At 37.0% G+C, this 24,741-nt stretch overlaps 1 protein-coding gene across 3 annotated transcripts; it reads left to right on the top strand.

Annotated features, from left to right (window-relative positions):
- Positions 1–11,805: 11,805 nt before the first annotated feature.
- Positions 11,806–18,478, top strand: LOC149817682 (NEP1-interacting protein-like 1). Of its 3 annotated transcripts, none has more exons than XM_089985618.1 (5): positions 11,806–11,973; positions 13,737–13,918; positions 16,128–16,211; positions 16,857–17,015; positions 18,212–18,478. In XM_089985618.1, the coding sequence occupies exons 1-5, from the start codon at positions 11,808–11,810 to the stop codon at positions 18,344–18,346; spliced, it is 726 nt and encodes a 241-aa protein (XP_089841744.1). In that variant the 5' UTR covers positions 11,806–11,807; the 3' UTR covers positions 18,347–18,478. The 3 variants fall into 3 exon arrangements, 2 of the variants coding, with proteins under 2 accessions (XP_089841744.1, XP_089841745.1); XM_089985619.1 differs by having other exon boundaries at positions 11,811–11,973; positions 16,860–17,015; XR_016427382.1 differs by lacking the exon at positions 13,737–13,918 and having other exon boundaries at positions 11,817–11,973; positions 16,860–17,015.
- Positions 18,479–24,741: the final 6,263 nt, after the last annotated feature.

The raw sequence follows: 24,741 nt of genomic DNA, 5'->3' as shown, positions 1-24,741 counted from the left end.
TATCTTTTCATTTAAAATAATAATTTATTTTAATTCTTTGTCTTGCAATTCAGCATGCCAAAAAGACCAAACATTTCATTTCGCAATTCAACATGTGAAACTCATCACAGAACCACGACCTGTTATCACATGAAAAAATGCAATTAGTTTAAAAATATTAAGTTGATTTTTGCGATGCAAAAAACTAACCATGGAGCAATACCTGCTCAAGGCCCACTAGGCCTGCGATGATATACTTTTGACCACCGATGCATCAATGCAAAAACTATAATGAGCTTTCACATATGACATCATTCATCATGCTCACAAATGCCCATTCAATCAACCATAATGAGAATGTACATGTATGACTATTTCACTTACGCCTATGACCACATGATTGCAAAATATATCATTCTTTTCATGATTTACTTCATGAAAGTGCTGTAGGATCGATGCAACGAGCACTAGAGGGAGGTGAATAATGTTTTTAATCTTCGTCTTTGAAATTTGAAGGAATTTGAATACTGCAAAGCAATCACACACAAAGAACACAAGAATTTTATCTTGGTTCGGTCTTTCAGACCTACATCCAGTCCCCAAGCAAAACTCGCTTGAGATTTCCACTATCATACTTGTGTCACCATAAGATCAAACAAACCAAAACCAGTCCCACTTTCAGCAACAACCCTTTTGAAAACAAACTTCTCATTTAAACCAAGGAGACTCTGTCCTTTTACAGAAAAATTAAAATAACTAACTTACAATCAACCTACGAGCCTTTCTTATGAATGCAAATGGAGTGAAATAGGCTTATAAGGCTGCTGAAATACTCAACTCACAATTTCACTAACTCACAAAAAGAATTGGAGTGAAAAACTAGAGTGAAAATATTCAGTGAGTGAGAAAACAAATACTTGAATGAATAAGAGTGAAAAATAAAGAATTCGATCTCTCAAATCAATGTAATTCGATTATTTTGTGTGCAGATCACATTCTTATTTATAGCTGAGGAATTCAAGACATTGATGGTACAAAGGGGTGTCAAATAGAGGTTTTTGAATAGTAAAAAATGTTTGAAAAATGAAAGAATGCAATTTCTAAAAGTTTTAAAAAATGACTATATTAGTCGACTGAAATAGTTATTAGTTGACTAAAATCAAATATTAGCAGACTGACAGTTAAAGTCAGTCGACTACTGTATCTAGCCAAACAGTTTTGAATTCTGGTTTTTGAAACTTAGTCATGTCTCAATCCTAGTCTCAAATTGGTGATGAAAAATGGATCACAAGTCACAAAACCTCTGCATCCAAAACAATGTCCAATTTAAAGCACCCCTACAATTCCACACAGTGAACCCCAAGACACCCTCTCGAGGGTGTAAACGAGTCGGATTCAGTTCAGATGGAGGTATATTGAATATTGCTTAATTGGACTTAGGTTAGACTATGGACTTGGATGGAAAAACATAAAACAGAATCCAAGTCCATAGTCTAACCTAAGTCCAATTAAGCAATATGTATTGGGATTTGAATTATCTATTAGATCTGGAGGTAAAAAGTACCGAAATTGAAACCAATTATTAATTGAATATTATGTGTTTTACTGAATTCGACTAATTAGATTTGAATTCAGTCAGATACGTGACCCAAATCTGATCCATTATCATTCCTAGAAACATGTGCTTTTAAAATTTCAAGATCAAATGTACCTTAGTAGTCCCAGAAAAAGAAAGTCGACTGATGAAAATCATCAGTAGACTGAAAAAAGCTTTCAGTCGACTCCTACTAAATTTTTCAGAAATCGAACATTTTAGCCGGTCGACTAAGAAAACTTCAGTCGACTTCTGTTAAACTTTCCAGAAATTGAACTCTCGGGTCGGTCGATTGATGAGTCTATTGGTCGACTGATAAACCTGAAAATGTGGGTAAAAAGCTTTCTAAAATGGTTTTTGCCAAGGATTATTTTAGAAAAGTTTTTCTTAAGTATTTTTAGGTGAAATGCAAGTAAGATATGCAATCAAAGTAAGACTCTTACATCCAAATCTAAATGTCGTATTTAGAGTCATTGAAGGGCCAAAGGATTGACTTGTCATTAAAATAGGAAATTACAAAACTGATAAACACCGCATGAATAATCGACCAACATAGGGAAGCTGTCCAACACTGATACCATGTGAAGGTTTTAATTGGGTCGACTCTTTCGCAACACACACAATCAAGCAATAAAGAATCAATGTATTGCACGACATATAGTGCACCAAATTTAATGTGATTCGACTAGATGTGCCTACGTCCGCAATGAAGATATATATATATATATATATATACATATATATATATATATATATATATATATATATATATATATATATATATATATATATATATTCTCTCACATTTGAGAGAGGAGAGTTTATATTTATAACTTAGATGAGGACTCCAAAACAACTTTAACTTCCTAAGTTGGATTGAGACTCTTGATTACAAGAGTTTTGAATGCATATAAATGTCTCATTGGCTTTACATCTTTGGACTCTACATTGGGATGACTCTTACGAGCTTATCCACACAAGTCTTCAGGTTTTGGAAGGGAGGAGGACTCTCTTAATGTGAATAAGAGTCCTACTGCTTCAACACACTAGAAAGGAGATTTGTTCACATATGTATAAATTGTCCTGTTCTTGATGCTGATTTTTTGAAAAAGATGTGTTTTTTTTTCAAAGTTTTATTGAAAAAGACGTACCTAAAACAGAGTTTTGCTAACTATGACAAACTCAGTACCTTAGAATCAGGAATGTTGTGGATTTGGATAGGCTGGCCAACCTATTAGCTATTTAAAAAAAATGTTCAAGTTTTTTTTTAAATTAATGCATTCAACATACTTAGTTTTTTTAATGATTTCCAAATATGTACCTAAATTATCAAGTCATCTTTTGTCCTTTGTTGCTAAAATAAACTAAGTTAAAAAAAACAATAATGAGGGCACTTTGGTCAGTTTCATTAAACAATGGTCAATTGAATGATTAAGCTTTACTTCTTTCAAGCAATGATGAAAAGCTTAGTCTGCTTAAAATGTAAAAACTGGAAGTTGGGTGCATTTCTGTAAATAGTTGGTATGTTCGCGGTTGCTTGCAATTTGCACTATTGTTTATCAATTGCATGAAATGCATCTAATAAAAAGGAAGTGGGGTTTTAGGTATGCTTTAGGAATTTCTCTTTTTTTTGGGTGGAAGTATATTTCATGTGGCAAAACCATAGTGACAAATCTTGCGGAAAATTACCTCAAAGTTTAAAAATGGTAATTTTTTGTGATATTTGCAATTTCTCGTAGATTTTTCGTTAAAAACATAAACATCATGTTTTAAACACGATATTTATGTTTTTATCGGCTATTTAAACTGTGGTTTTTATTTTTAAATATTTTTATGTATATTCTTTATAAAAATTAAAATTTTTATATTTAAAATTTGTTCTTTCAAGTTTTTGCCAAAAAAAAATGAAAGATTTTCAAAAAAAAAAAATCCATTTCTCACAAGTTTTTTAGATGCTAGTATTTTGCCATTTTTTAAACTTTTGTCACTGTAGGCAATTTTTTTTTTGACAGAGAAAACTGGGGTTAGTCTTAACCCTACCTATTATATAATTATACCATTGGGATTCAAACTTGCAACGTCCCATCAATGATGGATCAAATTACTTCATTTTGGATAGTATGACCCGATTTGTCCACCATTTTACATGTTTTAACAAGTTTATTATGGTTTTTTAATGAGGAAAAGAGAAGGAGGCGCGAGGGGCTGTCAAACTCGATCAAGGTTTGAACCAAGCTGGGCTCAGTTAAAGTTTGAACTGAGTCGAGGTCAGCGCAACTAAGTTTGAACCAAGCATCAACTGAGCAAGGTCTCGGTTGAGCTTGAGCCGAGCAACAAAGAGGGGGGACGGGGTGGGGCTGCCCGACCGGGACTCAACCGAGGTTGGCGCAACTGAGTTCAAACTAAGCATCAACTGAGCAAGGGCTCGGTTGAGCTCGAGCCGAGCAGCAAAGAGGGGGACAGGGGAGGAGCCGAAAGATTTGGCCATTCTCCCCTTACTGGGCTTCCCCCAGAGCTTCTTCACAGCGATGACCTCTCTGCCTGGCATGAATGCTCGAAATACGCTACCTGTCGAACCCATTCCGACAATGTTTTCGCCAGAATTCAGTCACCGAAGCGCTGCATCCACCGTGAAGTTTAGCCTCTCGAATGAATGAATGGTGTACACATCTTTAATGGTCATTCCAATTTCAAAGTCCAAATATCCTTAATATGGAAAGTAAGCAATCTCACCCAGCGTTTACAATCACAAAACCCACCCCACTGTAGCTCAGTACAAGTGAAGTGAGAACCACAGATGGGCTCTCTTAAGATGTCTTTTGCAAATTTAACCACCACCACCAAACATAGTAAGAGTAGTAGTTATGACTCCTGCAGACCATCCCGTGAAGGTGATGAAGGGAGGGCCCAAATTGATAGAAAATAACCCACAACTACTTTGAATAACCTCTTAATCTAACACCAATTGTACATCATGTAATAAATGAGTGAAACTGACAACACCAAGCTGCCGGAGAAGAACCGCAACTCATCTCAAGCCTAACCTGCTCACAATGCACCCTTTTTAAGAAACTTCCTCTTGATTTCTCTCCCTTCCAACACAGTAGTTGAGCTACTTGGTTCGTCTGTCAATGGTGTCATTGGTTGGAGATCTTGTTCAAACTTAAGTTACTTTGTTGAATACCATACGATCAATGGGACCATTGGGCCGCCACTGATACCGAGTGATGAAAGCTAGGGGAGCAAATGGGATTAGATATCCCGGTCGTCTTAGCCGGAAAACGATGGATACTAGGTGCTACGGGTATTGACCCAACTAGATCCAGATATTGCAATATTATGAGTTAGGGATTGAGCCATTGTCAACAAATCTTGGTATGCCTAATGTTTGGCACATTGGATCATCTGAGTGCCACATGGTTGAATGATGGTCACATAAATCTGCTGTGAACAAAGGCCTTCTCTACAGTGAATTCTCAAAGATTTTCTGCAATATGATGGTAACCCTTCTAATATTGAAGATCTAAATTCTGGTAGGAGTGGCGTGTAGGTCTCTCTCTCTTGCAGGTACTTCACGTGTGCGATCAAACATGGACATATCCGGATAAAAGTATGTCTTTGCAAGAGAAAGCAGGTCAGCTCATATTGTATATAAAACCAAGTTTATTGGTTATGCTCAATCCCCAGTACCGTACATCTCACTTGATGAAGGTGTGACTTGTGAGGCCCAATCTCAATTTTAATTTCAGGTTATGAGCGCAACTTATCCCCGACTTGGCTTTGTCTTGCATTATGGTTTGGTACATGTGGTGCAATCTGCCATTTAGGACCTAAAGGTGTCCTTGTCCACATGTTTCAGTTCCAGGGGTTTGAAAGTACCATGCCCTAAAAGCCAAGCCTAGCATCAACATTTAAGTCCATGAACTGAAACATGTGGACAAGGACACCTTTTTTTTTTTGAAAGTTAAGCTAGGGTTAGGCGGACCCCTACCAGATTGAATTAATGCTAATCAAATGAGAGAGAATCATACCCATGAAAAACAAACCTTGCCAACATGCATGTTTATGAAAGACTCAACAAAGCTAAACTTTTTTGGTAATACAAAATTGAGTAGTAACTATAGCCTCTCGCCGTAGTTAATGCTAAAAAAGCCATAATATATACCATAGTAAATAATACCGTATCTAATAATCATTAACTATGATCGAACTGTTATGAATATAACCGTAATAAATGTGTATAACATTAACTATGGTCGATAACCATAGCAAATGAGGATACTGATCCGACTATTATCTGTGACTAAAGGCCGTAATCAGTGATGACTATTAATTACAGTTAGTAGTCACTGGTGAATATTAACCATGTCCCATGGTATTTTTTTTACATGCATAGTAGGAAGATATGAAGGCATACATTTCATTCATTACTAAGGAAATCTAACTACGAAAACCAATGATCTTCCCAGAGGTGTCTACATAGAAGGGTTACTTCAATATCCACATAATAGAGAGGACACTGAAAAGATGCTCTCATATCCTCATCTCCCTCTATGCCATGCAAGCTTACACGTGATTCTCTTCATCATAAGAATTACTTTATTAAAATGCTGGTAAAAGGAACTGAATTGCATATGCTTGTGAGAAGGAAAGGGCATGCTAGTGGCACCACAGTTAATGAGTCATCTCAAATAGCATAAAATACATGTTCAAAGCATGGCCTTTCAAGTATCTCAAAGGAACACTGACAATGCCTTTTATAGCTGATTTTTCCAGTCAAAAAATAAATAGAAGCAAGGCACACCCTCATTTGAAGCACTAAAAAGATGATGCTGGAGATATTTTTTGCATATCAACATCACTGGCCTTATATGTAACCAAAACTTGCATGGCTATACTAAGATGATATATAGTACTATATCATAAATAAAGGAAGAATCTCAAAGATGAGAAGGCTGTATTTAGATAAAGACTTGAGGGGAAAAAATGAAATCTAAAAACTAAAATATGAAGCAACTAAATGATTCAGATGAATGTCCGATGGATCTTAACATAGAGGGAAATCGTGCTAATCATATCAAACACTAAAGAACATCAACTTATAAATGAACTAGCTGAATACATGATCAAAATTCTATTCCAACTCCAATAACGGACAAAAAGCAATCACTTCATGTGCAAATTTAAAATTTTCATATTGAAGACCATCATCATCAACACAAATTAACAACTATATCACATAGATACTTTGTTTTGAGTCTCATTTTGTATCTCTTTATACATCAGTCACATTCGAAACTTCACAAAAATGGCTGCATCCCTGTATCCACAGCCATATCCATGTGAGATATATAGGTTAATAACCACAACCTTCAAAATGAACATCTGATGCTATTATTTGAGGGTTGAAAATAGAGTGTCCGAATATCATCAACACATAAATTACATAGCAAGCAAAAGGCTCTACTAGATATCAACTTCATTTGCATAATAGAACAATTTGCAAGTGTTTAAAGCTACATGTTAGTTATGAATGCTCATCACTTATACAATAACTAGTGCACTTTAGAAGCATATGATACCACTTGAGCTAAATGTCTAAGTAAAAAGATCCAAGAGTGAATTCCAACCAAAGGTATCATATAAACATCTATGACATTTTCACGACATGAAAGATCATGTATAAGCAATGAGCGGATTATGTTTGATTGATTCATTGCCACCCATAAAGAAATATTTAAAGGGATAAGAATAATCAGTCACATGTTGTGTCCAAGACATGCTACAAAAAGGATTGAAATCATCAGTTATTAAAGCAAGTTTGACATTTCGACTGTCTGTCGCAAATGTTAGATACATTGCATCCAAGTGTTTTCATGCTATAAAATTGACTGAATGCCTGCCATCTCATGTTTGTTGTAGTTTTTCTTCACATGTATAAGCATTGAAGTTTTGGTTTCAAAGGGAACCATCATATAATCTTTTCTAAAATTCTTTTTTTGGCACTAACTTTTGGATTCTTTTATCATAAAATTTTACAAACATCATATTTGTCTTTGAATTCTCACTCTTTATAGTAAAACATATGGTCTCTTGAGCAAACATATACTTTTTTGTAGTAGAATCCCAAGCCTAAAATAATCCTCTTGCACTGAGAGAACTTCTATGGTAAACTCGATTCCTTTGACAACACTTCTCTTATCAATTCAAGTAACATCTTGAATGACTTGTTGCTTCACCCTCCAAGAATTTCGATATGCCAAAGTTTGACAAAAAAAGAAATGTCGTATGTGTTTTACAACTAAAAAATAAAGCTTTGCCCAATTCATATGTATATTTATAAAAAACAAAAGTGTTGACATTGGGTAGCTCACTTCCTTTTGAAATCTCTTGATCATCTTCTTCAACCAGGGCCTGGTTTTCAAATGTGGCATGAAATAGACCTGCCATATCATGATCTGGAATGTCTTCTGCATCCTCCTCCAATTGGTCATCTTCAGTTCTTAGCATGTGCTTATGTCTAATATTGTTAATTCTTGAGACACTACAACTGTCACTGATGCATTAGACTCTACAATGATTATCCCCCCCCCCCCCCGCTCCAACAACACGGGTGAGTCTCAAATTGGATTAACTCTGATGATTTGATCCCGTATGTCATCCCTTGTATGAAAGCTGACCATCATGGTATATATTCACCTTATTATTTCTTTGAATTCCTTAATCACTTGATTGTGACCTCTATCCCTTGTCAATCATGCCCTAACTGTTTTGCGTTTCCACATCTACCATCCTTTCTGTAGGTGGACCCCATTCTCATGCAGATTTGTGAGCCTCCCCATCAGCCATCACCCTTGCTGCCCACCAATTGATTGACCCTATCTCTTTATTACTTCTAACCCCAGTTGCTAAGCCTACCCACCCCTCTCTTGATTGCCCTGCTTCGGCCTGACTTGTAGCTCAGGCCATACAATATAACTATTCATTATCCCATATATTATCATATGTTCTTTAATCAATTCTCGACTTCGATACCTTGAATTAAAATATTTTATACATAAACACTTAAATATCCCATCAATGGTCATGTCATGAGCTAAACTATAATTAATGGATGCATCCAACCCTTCATCATACTCTCTAGAGGTTCTATCATTCCTAACCCAACTCTTACCATCATCATAATCTTTTTAAAAAATCCTACAACACTAAACAAGTAAATTATATCAAAGTTTAAACATAAATACGTTAAATAGAAGCAATATAAATTGCTCTCAAGCATGTGAAGTCATAAACATGACATAAATAATAAACATTTCATAATATTGCTATCAATATCAAAATAAATATAATATGATGAGATGCTACTCTTGAACGAGTCACATGGAGATCATATGGATATTCAATGAACATGAGGAAAAAAGAAATAAAGTATATTTTTGAAGAAAGATAAAAAGAAAGGAATATAGAAAAATAGAAAGATAGACAAACATAAATAGATAGACAGATAGATAAAACAAACTGACATGTTCAAAGAAAACAGGGAAAATAAAAAGGAAGACTAAAACATGTGAAACAACTGCAACTGTTTAAGAGCAACAGTTGATGCAAAATTTATACTCCCATCTCCTTTAGAAAATGGGGTTAAGAAAAAAAGAAAATTATCTCCAATTAGGATGGCTATTCAAGGGTGACAGGTTTTTGAGGGTCTGAATGACATTCTTCTAAATGGAAAAAAGATGAATACTAGTCAATAAATCAGAATTACTGTGGGCAACCTCATAGCACAAAAGATACATAACAAGAGCTAAGCATAATAACATGAGATGACAAAATGTCATCCAAATCCGATAATCCATAATAATAGCTAAGGATATATCGAGGTTTCCAGGATCTGATATCAGAGCAAGCTGAAAATCTACATATTTATGAACTGTTTGATTGTAAACATGTTTACTGGACAGAAGCTTCACATAAAACATACTGCCATTCTACAAATTTGAAACTTGATGCACCTAAAATATATGCCAAATACAGCCCACGATAATCTCGAAATATATATCTTTCTCATAAGTAAAAATTCATTTAACCTTCTATGTAGTATGTCAATATTGTCTGCATTTGTATCTCCATTTAAGGATATTTCAGTTGCATCTGCAACCCATGCTTGACATGCACGTCCAACAATTAAAGATAAATCTTAAATAATATTGACAAACAGAACAACAGATTACCTATCCATAGCATTTGGGCTTCAAAAGATCTAAACATGCTAAAATGTAAGAGAACAGAATCCCACAATAATTAAACTTATTCTGAGAATGTCTGAAAACACGATGAAGAATTCTTGGAAGATCAAGTAAAGATAAGCATAACTTACAACAAGATTATTACCAACAGTGGATATGAAACAAGAGAGCTGAAAGTAAAGCAGATTAACCTCATCAATAAGGTAAAGTAATGCAGCATGAGAACCGTACTTATTAGCAGTTAGGAATGAAGAATCATCCATGTTTCCAGCTTACTCGATGCATGCTAGGAACCAAGGTAGAGGATGTGAGAGTGAGAGAGGGGGATAACGAAAGAGGGAAAAACAAGAGAAAAAAAAGCAAAAAAGCAAAAAAAAAAAAAAAAAAAGAATATTAGAGGTAAAGTGTCCAGAGCGCAAAAACAAATTAGGGATTTCCGGCGCATCACTTCCAAAAGCCAGAAATCGTTTACCATTGCTGGAGAAACAATCTCTTGCAACAATTATTGGAAGCACTCCCAAACAAATCCTCAAGAGGTGATCCTTTGCGATTATCGACACCAACAAGAGAGAGAGAGAGCTATTGGTAGTGGATGGCAGTTTGTGGTGGTTGTCATTGCTGATGGTGGTAGGGTTTGAGAAGACGAGAGGAAAATGAAGGTTCGAGGGAGAACGAAAAAAGGAAAAGCAGAAGAGTAGAATTTATTTTACTCGCCTTGCAAAAAGTTTTGCGAAAGAGTATTAACTATGACCTGAAACCGTAGCTAATACTTAAAACAACCATTTAGTACGACTTCCTTGTAGTCGTAGTTAAAATGCTATACTTTGTACCATGATTGAAGCCGTAGCTAAAAGTTAAAATGACCACCGTTAAATGTTTTATGACTCATTATTAGATATAATTTTTTATTAAATTGTAGTTAATAACTACGACTTTCAACTGTGTTATACTTAAATACCTCTTTATTTTGTAGTGTGGTTAGGTCAATAAAAACCTTCTACATTGCTTGGGTTGGTAAAGCCTTTGAAGTCACCCCTGCTCCGCCCTGCCTGCAAACTAGAGAGTACACCAAGCTTATAAATTTCATATATAATCTGCATCCTAATACCCAATTCATACAAAGAGCTCAGGACTGCATTGAAACAATATTCATTCTTTTTTATATTTACATACCCTCAGGATCAAAGACCTAGCCCCCTTGACTTTGCCTGCCGTGCTTAAGGTCGCTGTCTTGACAGCTTAAAACTCGGTGAGCTGACCCCCTTGTCTCAGGTCCAAAATAATTTTGATCAGCCCAATTTTCAACCAGTATGGTTTGGTGATGTATGCATGTGTGTCCCTTTTGGTAATCAGTCAATCTCATATGACCATTTTATTATTGAAAAGCTTCATAACCATCAAAATTGATCTCCTGTACCACCTAATCCCTCCATTTCCTATGAACACGGATCCCATCAATTTAAATAGGATGGGTTTGGTCATACATTCAATCTTAACCAATCGATGGCTAAATGGTTCTGGTGGATGGTTAGAATTGAAGGTATCTTATTTCAAATGATGGGAATCGTTTCCATTTCCCATTGGGTTGTGCATACATGGGATCATCATCACCATGATCACGTGATGCCTCCACCACATGATCCAACCCGCCCCCAAACCGTCGATCATGGCTAGTGCATGTGATGATGCACCATCATGGTGGGACCCACAACTGATATTTTTTCTCCGCCCCCAACCCCACATTGATGGCCTTTTTGATAATTTACGGATTGGGATTGGGATATTTTTCAGCACCGTATCTGTTTTAAATGTTTGATTTGAAAAAGAAGCAGGGAAAGTTTGGTGTTCGTTGCGTTTGTCGTAATCTTTCTTTTCGTTTCCTTCTTTACCAAGTCTAACCACTTTGATGATGAGAAGTCTCTCTCTCTCTCTCTCTCTCTCTCTCTCTCTCTCTCTCTCTCTCTCTCTTTAAATAGGCATTTTCTATGACCTTGTTCTGCATATCAATCAGAAAAGCAACAATGGAGAGTTTCTCTGCGTCAGCTTCTTCGATTCCTGAGGGTCAGAGAGTGAGAGATGGTCACAGTGGTGCTCTGTCTGCTCTTCTGAGGAAGACCACCTACGCCATTTTCACTTGCGTTTTCGTTACAGGTTTGGCTTCTTCTTCTTCTTCTTCTTCTCTCTGTTCTTTTTTTGCATTGCTCTCTGCCTCATAAGCACATTTTTGTTTTTTGGATGATGAAAGAAAACCTTCACCGCACGCCAGAGGGATTTGATCCTGGGCTTTCAAATTGACACAGGACCCCGATGACCACATGGGTAACCACAGCGGTGGCCATAAGCATAATCTTTTTGTTAAACATTTTCTCTCTTGAATATAAGAAATATCCATCTAAGCTGGTGCTCTTTTGGAACAGAGGAAGGGCAATTCTGAGCTTGTTTGTTTTCTTTTCCTTGTATGTTATGACAGTCTCTGTCACTTGGAGGTGATAATGAGGCAATCATTGTTTTCTGTTAAATTAACACATTGTTAATGTTTTTAAAATTTTAACAGCAGCATATACATTTTTTTTTTGTTGATGTTCTAAAAATTTATCAGAAGTTTTTTTTGGATAGACAGTTTTTTTTTTTTTTTTAAATTTCTGCACAGAGGAATACAAATCTATAACTGAAGAGTACCTACCACAGGGTTCTGATCTTCTTTGGGCAGTTGTTTCATGCCTCATGCCCTTTCCCATCAAAGAGGGCCTCTTTCATAGGAAAGAGGGCATCTTTCTTAAGGGGAGTGGAACAGACATCTCCCTGATAAATGTGCGGCGTGGTCCACATAATAACTGCAAAAAACAAACATTTTCCCTATCAAAATGCTGTCACAGCTCCCCAAGGAAAAGCATTTTCCTTGGCATCCCTTTTTAGGAAAAATGGCATTCCTTCAGTGGGCATTGTTCTCAAAAAATAACTATAGAAGGCTACTGGCTCATCCAAGCAAATGCAAGGACTCAATGAACTCAATATGCCAATCTGTTTGGTTCAAGTGCTTCTTGGGTTCTGGTTCCTTTTTGTGGTCTCTCTCTCTCTCTCTCTCTCTCTCTCTCTCTATATATATATATATATATATATATATATATATATATATATATATATATATATATATATATATATATATATATATATATATATATATATATATAGCAATGCCAAGGTGCTCCAGGAGCACATACTCCCACCTACAAGAAATGGTAGTTCTATGTTGCATCTTCTCAATCAGACCTTATTGATGTATTTAACATAGAATATTTGGTAGGAATCATATTTTTTTTATTTATGTTAAAATAGGATTTTTTAAGTTATAAAATTTTGGTAAATTGTGAGCCATCAATTTTGAAGATCTTAAAAAACCTACATACATGCGATAATCACATGATCCAAAACTGGTTTTTCACTAAATAATAATTGTAGATCATATCTATAAGGTCTTAGCAATAAAAAAACTAAAAAAATTAGAAAAATTGAAGTTTTTATTATGTGAGAGTAGGTACTCTGGAAGCACACACACATATATATATATATATATATCAAACCCGGCTAGCGCATGGGTGTGTCTGTGGCTTTTGAAGGCCAGCCACCTAAGGTAGGATGGTGGGAGGCTCCACACCCATGGTTTGCCTTGCTGAGGGTGGGTGCATTAAGTAGTCCAATTCTCTGCAAGGATTCCTCATGATAAAAAACCTACCGAGTGCAGGTTGACGGTCCGACTAATAGCTAAATGAATGAAAATCTGAGTAGGACCCATCAGATCTGACTCAGTGGATTGAATCCTGTTGACAAGATATATGCAGTGCTATGAAACACTGATCATATTTTCAAGTTCCAGAATCTGATAACTTCTCATTACATTACATTTATGTATGCAGTGGGCTCTGCAATTGGGGCATTAATCATCATGTTGGGAGGAAAAGAAGAAAACATGGGCTTCCTTCATGGAGTAGGTGTTGGGGCCCTCTCCGGTGCCATACTTTCAATGGAGATACTGGACTCTGCCCTTGCATTCCTTCACTCACACCCTTCACAATCCAGGGGTACCCTCCTCTTAGTGGTCAGTACCATGTCAATTCTTTAGTAGATGTCATCAACCTTTCTGATCTTTATATTATTCAATGAGAGAGGCTCACGTCAGGTGTCACCTCTGGCGCCATTGATTCCGTTCATCTTAAAAAAAAAAAAAATGAATGAATGACACGTACCCATCAAAACAGTGAATATGCTCATTGTGAGCCGTTCATTTTAAGCCATTCCCATGCCGTCCATCCATCCGAAATATCAAGAAAAAGAAGAAGAAGTGGGGGCCCATCCAAGTGATGGGCAAGTTTTGGATGCCGTTGGATGGGCAAGTTTTGGATGCCGTTTATCCAACGGCATCCAGACAATACCGTCGGAGCACACTCTGACCTGATCCCCATCTCTTAATTGGTAGATGTTAAGACTTTGGGGTTACCCCCATGTATTTATGAATTTCAAAACCAGAGACTGTTGGGTGCAGTGTTGTCAGTGTCGGTGCGTATCGTATCACTAGAAAATCGATACGATAAGGATGGTTACTTTTAATAAATATAAAAATAGTTTAAAATTAATTTTTTAATATTATTTTAATGGATTTAACATGTGTCACGTTCTGATTGACATGTAATATTTTTTAAAATATTTTTTGGCTGATTCAAAACGAATCACTTGAGAATCGGTATCTCACCTGAATCGTTGGCCAAACGATACAGGTCCGATTCCGAAACTGACAACATTGGTTGGGTGAGTCAGTGCAGGCTCTACTCTATGCATGTGCCCAACTAGTAGTGCCTTTTTACGTCCATAGTAAAGGAATGAAAAAGACTTTCCTATCAAAATTTCTGTCTCTAATTTTGATAGCAACATACTAACTAACAAAAAACAAAATCGTTTTATAACTCAATCTGATACCACGGATGCATTTAGCATGGTTCATTTATTAGGATTCACGCTTTGAATTGAGAGATGTTCACATAAATACATGAACAACAAAGACCTAGCCGCGCTGGCTCTGCCTGCCCTACTTGCGGTTACTATCTGTGATCATCGCAAAATTTGGGGTGTTAACACTATCCCAGGCTCCTAGCAGCGTAAAACTCCGTGGGGCGCCCTTGCCCCGCGCGAGGGAGTCGCCACACTTGGGCTTGTGCAAGGATCGCTTTTTTGTAGCCTATATAACTATATTGTGATGACTTTATAAATCATATTTCTCCATTCCTTCTTATCTAGCCTATATATAACTTTGCTCACCTTATAATCCTTCATCACTTCTCATTGCCTCCTTTTTAAGCATTGGTTGGTCATCCTCTTTTCCTAACTCCCTACACTTGCATCCATGCATCATGTCAAACTGTTTAGTCGGGGCTGTAATTAGTCATAATATAACACAAAATGTTGTTTTATCCAGGCTTGCATCTAGCTAGTACTAGCAGGATCAAAACCCTTAATTCAGATGTAAATAAGTATGCCAAAAGAAATAATCTAAATTATATGTGGAAAAACATTTGCTACTAATGAAGGTAAGAAACTAATGAGCTCAGCATGGTTTTGTTTGCTAAGGATCAAGCCTTGGATCATGCTCTTCTGATGTAAAAATGTGATATTTTAAGTAAATGAAATTTTGGTGGGGCCATTGATTTTTTATACCCCCTTTAAAAACCCATGTATTTGTCATAATTACATGATTCAAAACAAGTTTCCTACTAAACAAACCATATAGATCACATCTATAACATTTGATCTACAAAAAATTGGAAATTTTTGAAGAGTGATTTCTATTCATTAGTAGCCAATATTTGTTCATGAATTAATTTACCTGGATGTTAGAATTTTTAAAATCTCTTAAAAAAGGATATAAATCAACCTGCTAACTGGGTTTAGTTAGTAGGGTCTATTTGAATGTCCATGTAGGTTCTTGTTAGCTCCATTTGGCAGAGCAAGACATTCCACTGACTTGAAAAAAATTGAGACAACATTAGGTTAAATTACAGTTGCCTTTGCACTGGTCACTTTTATCACCATTTTTTTTCTTTTCTAATGTGTACTCACTTTTTTTTTTATTTCAACAATCTTTCAAATTTTCGCTTGTAGCTATTTTTTTATTTTAACTCGGAGAAACCGCTCTAGGATCAAAGACCTAGACAACTCAAGCTCTGCCTCACCCCCCAGGTCATCTGTTGCTATTATTTTATCTTCCCTTTCCTATTTTCATAGATGAGCTAATTTACAGCCTTCTTTAAGTGCAGATTAAGTTTTCTTGTGGCTACGTAAGCAGAAAAATTGTCCAAGAACGAGTGGTTCAAGCTATATATGCTACGCTACCAAGACAGGTATGCATGCCTCTAAATAGTAAATCTGATGTGAAGCAACTACGGTTCAAAACCTACTGGGGGCATCCTTTGCTACAAGGTCGAAGCTGGGTGTACTCGCCATTGAATAGTAAGGGTGTCAACGGGTCAGGTTTGGTTCGATCGGACCCAGGTAGAACCAGACCTAACCCTGATTTTCGGGTATGGTATCAGGTCCGGACCCAAGTCTAATCAGACCCACCATAAGATAAACCATACCCGGACCTGATAAGAACTACATGAACCAGACCCAGGCCAAACCCGGTAAAATAATATTTTTTTACCATTTTTACATTGAAAAAATTGTGGGTTATTAATCTAAACTCGGGTTGGGCCCCGGTCTGGTATAAAATTTCACAAACTATACCCAGATCGATGTATTAATCAGACCTTCGTGTCTGGACCCAGGTCTTAATTGGGTCTTCTTATTTATCACCATACCCAGACCTTATAAGGTTTGGTAAGGGTCGGGTCCAGGTAAACCCGACCCGTTGACACCCCTATTGAGTAAGGGAGACCTAAAGGATTTTACCAAGCGAAGGCCTAACAATGTGCGGCCCTTAGTGAGATCCCTGCCCTTTATGCAAACTGTATAATTCTTAGCATTATATATGGAATTCTCAAAAGCAGGTGAACGAGTTGGAGGAAACCCGAGACATATTCGAGACTGAAACCCACCCCAGTGGGTTGTCCTTGCTTTCGCTTCAACGGCTTGGAAAAGCAAACTTTGATGTGTCACAAAGGGGTGGTGATAGTAGCAATTCAACTTGTGCTATATGCTTGCAGGTTGGTTAAGAATAATGCAATATCCACTGATCTCTTCTGTTTATGTGGTTGAATTGAATGCATATAATTTGTTGGCATTGATCCAATGTTAAGAAAGTTGAAAATTGTTAGGTTACTAGCTGAAAATTACAGGTGTGAGATTTACCAACCCAATCTGACCTCACAGATGCGTTCAGCATGGTCTATAATGGCTAGGAATCACACCTTAGACCATATTTTTTTTTGACATACATGGTTTTTTGAGCTGTGAAAATTGAGTGTTACGAGCCCCTTGATTTTTTTAGACCGATGGAAAACCTACCTACCTCTTTTTTTGATTTGTTACACGGAGAAACCCGGTCCCCGATAATAGGTAGATCTTAGATGGACCCCTCTGGGTGCAGATCACGTCCATAGGGTCTCACCTGCAAAAAAAAAGAGCTGAAAAGTATATGATAAAATGACATTTTCTATTCATTATGACATAATAATGCCAATATATATATATATATCTGCAAAAAAAACTCAAAGTATAAGATAAAATGACATCTTCTATTCATTATGACATAATAATGTCAATATATATAACTGCAAAAAAAAACTGAGTATATGATAAAATGACATTTTCTATTCATTATGACATAATAATGTCAATATATATATATATATATATATATATATATATATATATATATATATATATATAGAGAGAGAGAGAGAGAGAGAGAGAGAGAGAGAGAGAAAGAGTTTTACCCTGACCCAGCCAGGACAGTGACCGTTAAGTATGGCAGACAGAGTCATGTTCCTAGGGCGGTTTCTCCGTGTAAATATAAAAAAAAAAAGTGAATGTGACGTATGGCCTATGGGAGTAAACATAAATGACAGTTATGGGCAAGGTTAACATGCAACCGGCTCTATGTGAAGCCCTTATGACATCATCTGAGCAGCATACTTTTAAATTTCATCTTATGACCCAGATTTAATTTCATTAGTAGCAGCTAGTGCACGTCACCTTGTGTTGGGACGTTGCAAGTTCGAATCCCAATGATATCATTGTATAACTGGTAGGGGGTCTGCCTAACCCCAGCTTGCCTTTCATAAAAAAAAAAAAAATGCCAAAACACCTGTGATTGTTACTTTGTAAATTCATATATACAATGCCTGTGGCTTGTGTTATGTGGCTAATGAAACCTGTTTTTTTGTTTGTGTATGTGAAGGATTTCCAACAAGGAGAGACCATAAGGAGTTTGCCTCTTTGCTCCCATATATTCCATCTTCCTTGTGTAGATACTTGGCTTGTCAAGCATAGCACATGCCCTTTTTGTAGGCAACATTTTGATCACTACTTGTAAATATTTGCAGAGGATGAGGACCATCACCTCTTTTTTCAAATTTTGAACCCCGGATCCTTGTTGGTCATTGAGGTGTATTTTATCATTTTATTCTTGTATCTATTGAGCCTAGACTGGCTATCTATTGTTTTATTATTTGTGGAACTTTTCATTTAGCTTTCCATGTGCATTGTTTGTGGACTGATGAAAACAAGGCCTGTCAATGGGTCAGGTCTTACCCAACCTTACTTGGTACTGACCCTACAATATTTGGGTCTGGACCTACTAAGATAAATACATTTAGCCAATCAGTTCTGATCCAAAAGACGCGAGCCAGGTATGCTTTCAACGCAAGGCTGCAATTATCTATTACAATTTTTAAATAATGATGCTTAACATCGTGTAATCAAAAGAGGGATCAAATCTTAAAAATCCACCGACTGTTATCATATATTATGTCCATTGCATAGGCTATATAGTCTATCTCTGATAGAGATGTAAATGATTGAGGTGGACTTCAATAGTTAATTTGGGCATGGATCTGGATCCAGTGGATAACAGTGGTTTGTTGTCTCCTGGATATGTGGACCCAATTTTCCTAAATATCCAGATCAAATGGATAATCCAACATCCCATTGAAGAAAGGATTTAGGCTTTGTCAGAGCCAAGATTTAACTTTGACAGTCACAATGTAAACTGAAGGAGAAACAAGGGGATGAATTCCAAGTGTTGTAGCTGCTGCAACTTCTGTTGCACAATATATGAGCGCAAGCCTACATCACTTGAAGCAACTTTCTTGCCTTCTCTCAAAAATAAAAAACTTTCTTGCCCATGGATGGAGAAGCCTCATAATGATGTTGATCAGAATGGGTCTAGGAGGAAGCATGTAGATAGGGATGTCAACAGATGGGACTGTATCTGATATATGATCGAATTCGACTTCATTTAGTCAAATTTAGCAAACTGAAACCATATCCAATTATAATCGGAAGCAGATATGGTTTTGATTTTTTGCTACTGAATTCGATGAACATTCGGATTTAGTGGATATCTGAATCCATTTACATGTAAAAATGCAGTCCGGTATGAGTTTTTTTACCATCCAAATATGAATTTGAAACTGAATCCATTTAGGCAACATCTGATTAGTTGGATCTGGTATTGGTTGCTGAACCGGATGCAAACTGTTCACATCCCTACATGTGGGCATAGTTCTTGCAGCAAACCCAAATTGATGAGTGTTCTACCTGTGAGCTTCCCCAAACTGACCTTCTTGTGGAGATCTACCATCAGTTGGTCACATTATCTTCTGGTAGGGGCGACTTGTGAATGTCACAAGTTCGAAACTCTAGGTGGCATCCCTTGCTGTAAGGTTGGAGCTAGGTGCACTCCTTGGTGGGTAAAGGGGACCTCAAGGGTTTTACTTTTTACCAATCAGAGGCCAGCCAATGTGCAGTTGGTGATGAAGGGGTTGTTTCCTTAGATTATACAAAAAGAAGATTCTTGAAGGAATCAGAATTTTGAACATAGGAATCATGAATCTTGAAAAGGTCGAGCCCAGTTATGAGAATCGGGATTCTCACATAAGAAAATTAAGATTCACATGTCATAGGAATCAAGATTTTTAAGGGAACCTACTTATCCAAAGGAATCGTGATACCTTACCATCTCATAGTCAACCATGTCCATCTCGACTTCATTGAATTCCCTGTCATTTTGATGCTCTTTTTAAATTTCTAGTATAGTTAGGGGACAGGGGCCAAAACCTGGGCTTTCACCAACCTGTGTTTTGCTTCAATCCAGGTTTTTGACAAACCTAGTTTGCCAAAAACTAGCACTGTTTAGTGAATGCATTACAAAGGCCAAATACCCATCTCAAAGAAAGAGCACAAACGTGTGAATTTGTAGTTTGTGGTTGTTATGCTCAACTTTGCTTTCATCGGTGATTGCAGAGAACCTTCCTTCAGTTGTGGTAGCCCTAATCATGGATGTTGGTGCACAACAATCATGTCCCATTGTGCTCACACTTGGTAACTACCATAATTATCCATCAGATGATTGGCATGCACTCAACACTATCATAGAATGGGAGATTTGCCGATTGTAATGATATTTGTTATGGGTGTCAGTTGTCACAAACCTCTTCTCAGGGTGACCGCGGTATGGACCTGTTCAGTTTTTGTCATTTTCCCTTCGAAACCAGCTAAAATTTTGTTCTTTTTTAATATATATATAGTCACTTTTTTTTTTCAAGTTGAGGTGCGAGAGCTTTCCGGTTTACTGGAGATTAAGGTTTTGAAAGCTCTGTATCTGGTTGTTGTATTTTCATGCATCTTGCTAGTGGATTTCATTCTTCTTTCACTCGTGAACGTAGCTCCCTTCTCGAAAACTCGCTTCAGAAGCCTGATACTTCTCGCTTCCGAAACTTCATGGGAATTTCAATTCCCCTACACTTCTTTTATGCTTACCACACACACACGATCTATGCTTTCTATATGCTTTTCTCACGTTTCTTTTCATGTTTTTCATGTATTTGCTCTCACACATCCACTCACTTCTCATTTCCCATGTTTAAATTGGTAACCATCATTGTTAGATTTTAACAAAAAATTAACTCTTTTACTGAAAAATCATGAAATATAAGAATGATCAATTTTATTTTAGTTTTTATCTGATTCTTGTTCGATTCCTATTCAGTTGCCATATTGCTTTATTTTTTATTCATTGTGATTCCCGCTTCCTACAAATTTTAAAATACCTCGCTTCTCTCTTCCTATATCGTTTTCCCCTTCCTCTTCCTACTGAAGCACATAAATCTCATATCTTCTCTCTTATATTTTCTTTTCTTTTTTATCTTGTGGTTTTGCTTTGCTATACGTGGTTTGCATCTCCAAAGACACCTCTTTTACAAGTAGCAACATGACATAATGGAGCTTGACTGTTGGATCCTACTGTAATTCAAGTATTTTCAATCTTTGCATGACACAGCCATCCATGTTCAGTAACATAGAATATCTGACCAGATTGGTAACTGGCACATTTCCTTGAAGGAGTCTCATCTAGTGAGTTAGATCCAATCAGATCCAGATACAGGGACAAGCACAGCACATTGAACGTGGATTCAAACCCAAGATGAATCGGAAAGACTTTATGTGCAAGATATGTTGATCGGTTTTGGATAATTACAGATCATGGTTTGGTTGCATAGCACAGAATCAGGTCATAACTGGATCCAGCTCATGCACCAATTGTGCCAGAGATGGATTTTGTTGGTATGGCCACTCTGAGTAATACTTTAAGAGAATGCATCACACTGCCTTCCCTAAATAATAAGGCTGTGATATTGCTCATTCAGCCAAGTCAGAGCCCAGTCAGGACAACAACTGTAAGTACGGCTAGGTCTCTGATCTTGGGGGTGGTTTTTTCGTGTAAATATAAAAAATGGAAACAGTCCTTCCATTTCTAAGCTCAAAACACATGCGAGGGCGGATCAGGTGCAATCACATTGCATGCTCTGAGTGTGCCGTTGCACCTGACTGCCCTCCATCTCTGGGATACAGCCTGTTAGCTGTGGGACCAAACAGAAGATAGAGGGCAGATCAAGTGCAGCGTCACAATAAAGTGTGCAATGTGATTGCACTTGATCTCCTGTCCTCTGTTGCATCCTTGAACGTGTTTTAATAATTACTGGATTATTTATACCATTGAATAGATATATATGAGTGCCCTTCCATCCACCGCAACTCTTCAAGGCCACAAATAATATGAAAAATGTCATGTTGATCAGGTTTTTGGTTTGAAAATTAAATTCTAACAAGTTGATTGCTACCTTTGAAGTTGGCAAGCTTTCTTTCCAAAATCTCCTTGAGCTTTTGTGTTAACTCCAAACATGCTTTATTTTGTATCATAGTCACAAACCTTTTTTTTTTATATTTTACTCGGATAAACCGCCCTAGGCGCAAAGACCTAGTTGCACTGGCTCAGTTTACCGTACCTACGGTCGCAGTCCTGTCAGCATAAAACTCTGAGGGCTTACCCCTAGACCCCAAGGAGTAACCAAGCTTCGGCACGGGGTGACTCCAATGGCATTTGAACCTATACTGCCTGTCAAGCGCCCGCCTAGGCCCGGTCTATATATAGTCATAGTCACAAACCTTGTTTTCAAGAAAATAGGAGAGACAAAAAATCTCATGATATATTGAAAAAATAAGAAAATGTCTATATATATCCATGCTACGGCTGATCTTTTATAAACGACTTGGCAACTCCATCTTTTTCCTTCATGTACCAAGTCCTTTATCTTGAAAATTGACCTAAAAAAAGCTCTTGATTCACTTGATTGAAGATTCATATCTTATTGTATGAAATATATGGAGTTGGGTGAGAAGTGGGGGACAATGGGTGGATTGATTGCTTTCTGCAACCTCGATTCTGGTAACAATCAATGGAAAAAATGACTTATTTTCTAAACCAAAAAAGGGGTTGTGTCTAGGTGACCCACTCTCCCTTCTTTTTATAATGGCTTTGAAGTCACTATCGGTGATGATTTCAAGTGTGAAGGAGGAGGGTGTTTTTCGGGGATGTAAGGTGTCAGAATCAGTTAATATATCACACATTATCTTCACGGATGACTTGTTGATTTTTTGAAAAGCTATTGAGAAAAATATGTAAGCCTTATCAGTGATCCTTAATGTTTTTCAGAGATTTTAGGCTTACGTATTAATGAAGGAAAAAGTCAAAAATCACGGTGTTCAATAATCAATCTAGAGGCTTGCAAAAGCTTGCCTCTACAATATTTAATTGTGAAGAAGGGTCCCTACCAATGAAATACTTGGGCCTCCCACTTCACTTTGGGGTCTCTAGGGAATCACATTGGAGCATGGTAAAAGATAAAATTTGTACAAAAATTCAGTCATGCTCTTCCCATTTACTCTCAAGAGCGGGAAGGATTAATCTCATCAATTTTAAAATCTTCCCTTCGGTGACACACCTTCTACAAATTTACAAGATGCCCAAGAAGGTTGAAAAGTGCCCCAATACTATGTTTCAAAAGTTTGTTTGACATGGGTCGATTGAAGAGAAATCTAGAGCATCGGTAAGTGGTTGATAATCAAAATATTTGACATTATTTTGAAAGGATGAGTGGTGGTGTTGGATCGTTTCAACATGCAGATTCAGATCAAGGTGAAAAATTGTATTGCAACTTTATTTTGGCATGATGCATGGTGTGGTGACACCAACCTAAAAGACTCTTTTCCTCCCTTATACATAACTACTAAGGTCAAATATGGTAAAGTTTGTGGTTTTTGGTTTAGCAGGGAGGGCATGTGGAATGTTGTTTTTAGGAGAGAACCATCAGAATTGGTCTTTCACGAATGGACAACACTCAAAGGCTTATTGTTGGGAAGGTCTTTATCTCAAGGGGAGGACACAATTTCATTGCTACTTGCTAGTGATGGACCCTTCTCCACATCAACTATGTACCAAGCCCTAGGCACACTGGCACCTTTATGGCTTCTGAAGAAGGCTTTATGAGCTGCAAGTCTACCTCTCCGAGCATCCCTTATGAGTTGGATGCTACTTCATGACGTGGTTAATACTGAAATCCGATTCAAAACCCAGGGTTTTCACCTTGCTAGTCATTGCTCATTTTGTTATTGCGAAGAAGAATCCTCTCATGACCTCTGTTTGAATTGTATTTTCATGTGTTCCCTATTGCATCAAATACGGAAGGACCATTTTTCAGAGTGAGACAATATATCATTTCCTAAGGAACTTTGATTGCAGCCCATATGCACTCTCAAACCTCTAATGAAGAGGATACTATCTTGGTTATATGCTGCAAATGAGACCAGATCAAAAGCTCAAAAAGTGTCCAAATCTCAACCTGATAGAAATTGAATCTCCCTAGGGTCGAGATGTAAGCCCTCAAAGTTTTATGCTGATATGAATAGAGACTGTAAGTACAACAGGATGAGCCAACATAGCTAGGTCTTTGCACTTGGGGCGATTTCTTCAAGTAAAAAACAAACAGAAAATGATTGTACTGTACAGACAAAATGACATGTTTCCCAAAAAACTCCAAAATTTTTGCTATTCTTCTCATGTCAAAAATCACAAATACTCAACTTTGTTAGGACCTTTTTACCCTTCACATGTGCAAAAAGATACAATTTTGTGATATATTGCTTCACACGCCAGCTAGTGCAAACTCTCACTTAAATGTACAATTGAACATTTTCTTAAGCGAACCTTACGAAGCTTGCATAAATTTAATTTTGAACATTTGGTTAGACTAAAACTTCGAACATCACAAATATCCTACCTAAGTCGCATATTTAATACGAACATCACATAAATGTATTTGCAATTAGACTAAAACCTCTAATATCGTAAATATACTATTCAGTCTGCAT

Source organism: Nuphar pumila, chromosome 13 (genome assembly GCF_984573655.1).
Source record: "Nuphar pumila chromosome 13, dmNupPumi1.hap1.1, whole genome shotgun sequence".
Taxonomy (NCBI): domain Eukaryota; kingdom Viridiplantae; phylum Streptophyta; class Magnoliopsida; order Nymphaeales; family Nymphaeaceae; genus Nuphar; species Nuphar pumila.
Note: the sequence above shows the minus strand (reverse complement) of the source record. Positions and strands in the feature narration are given on the sequence as shown.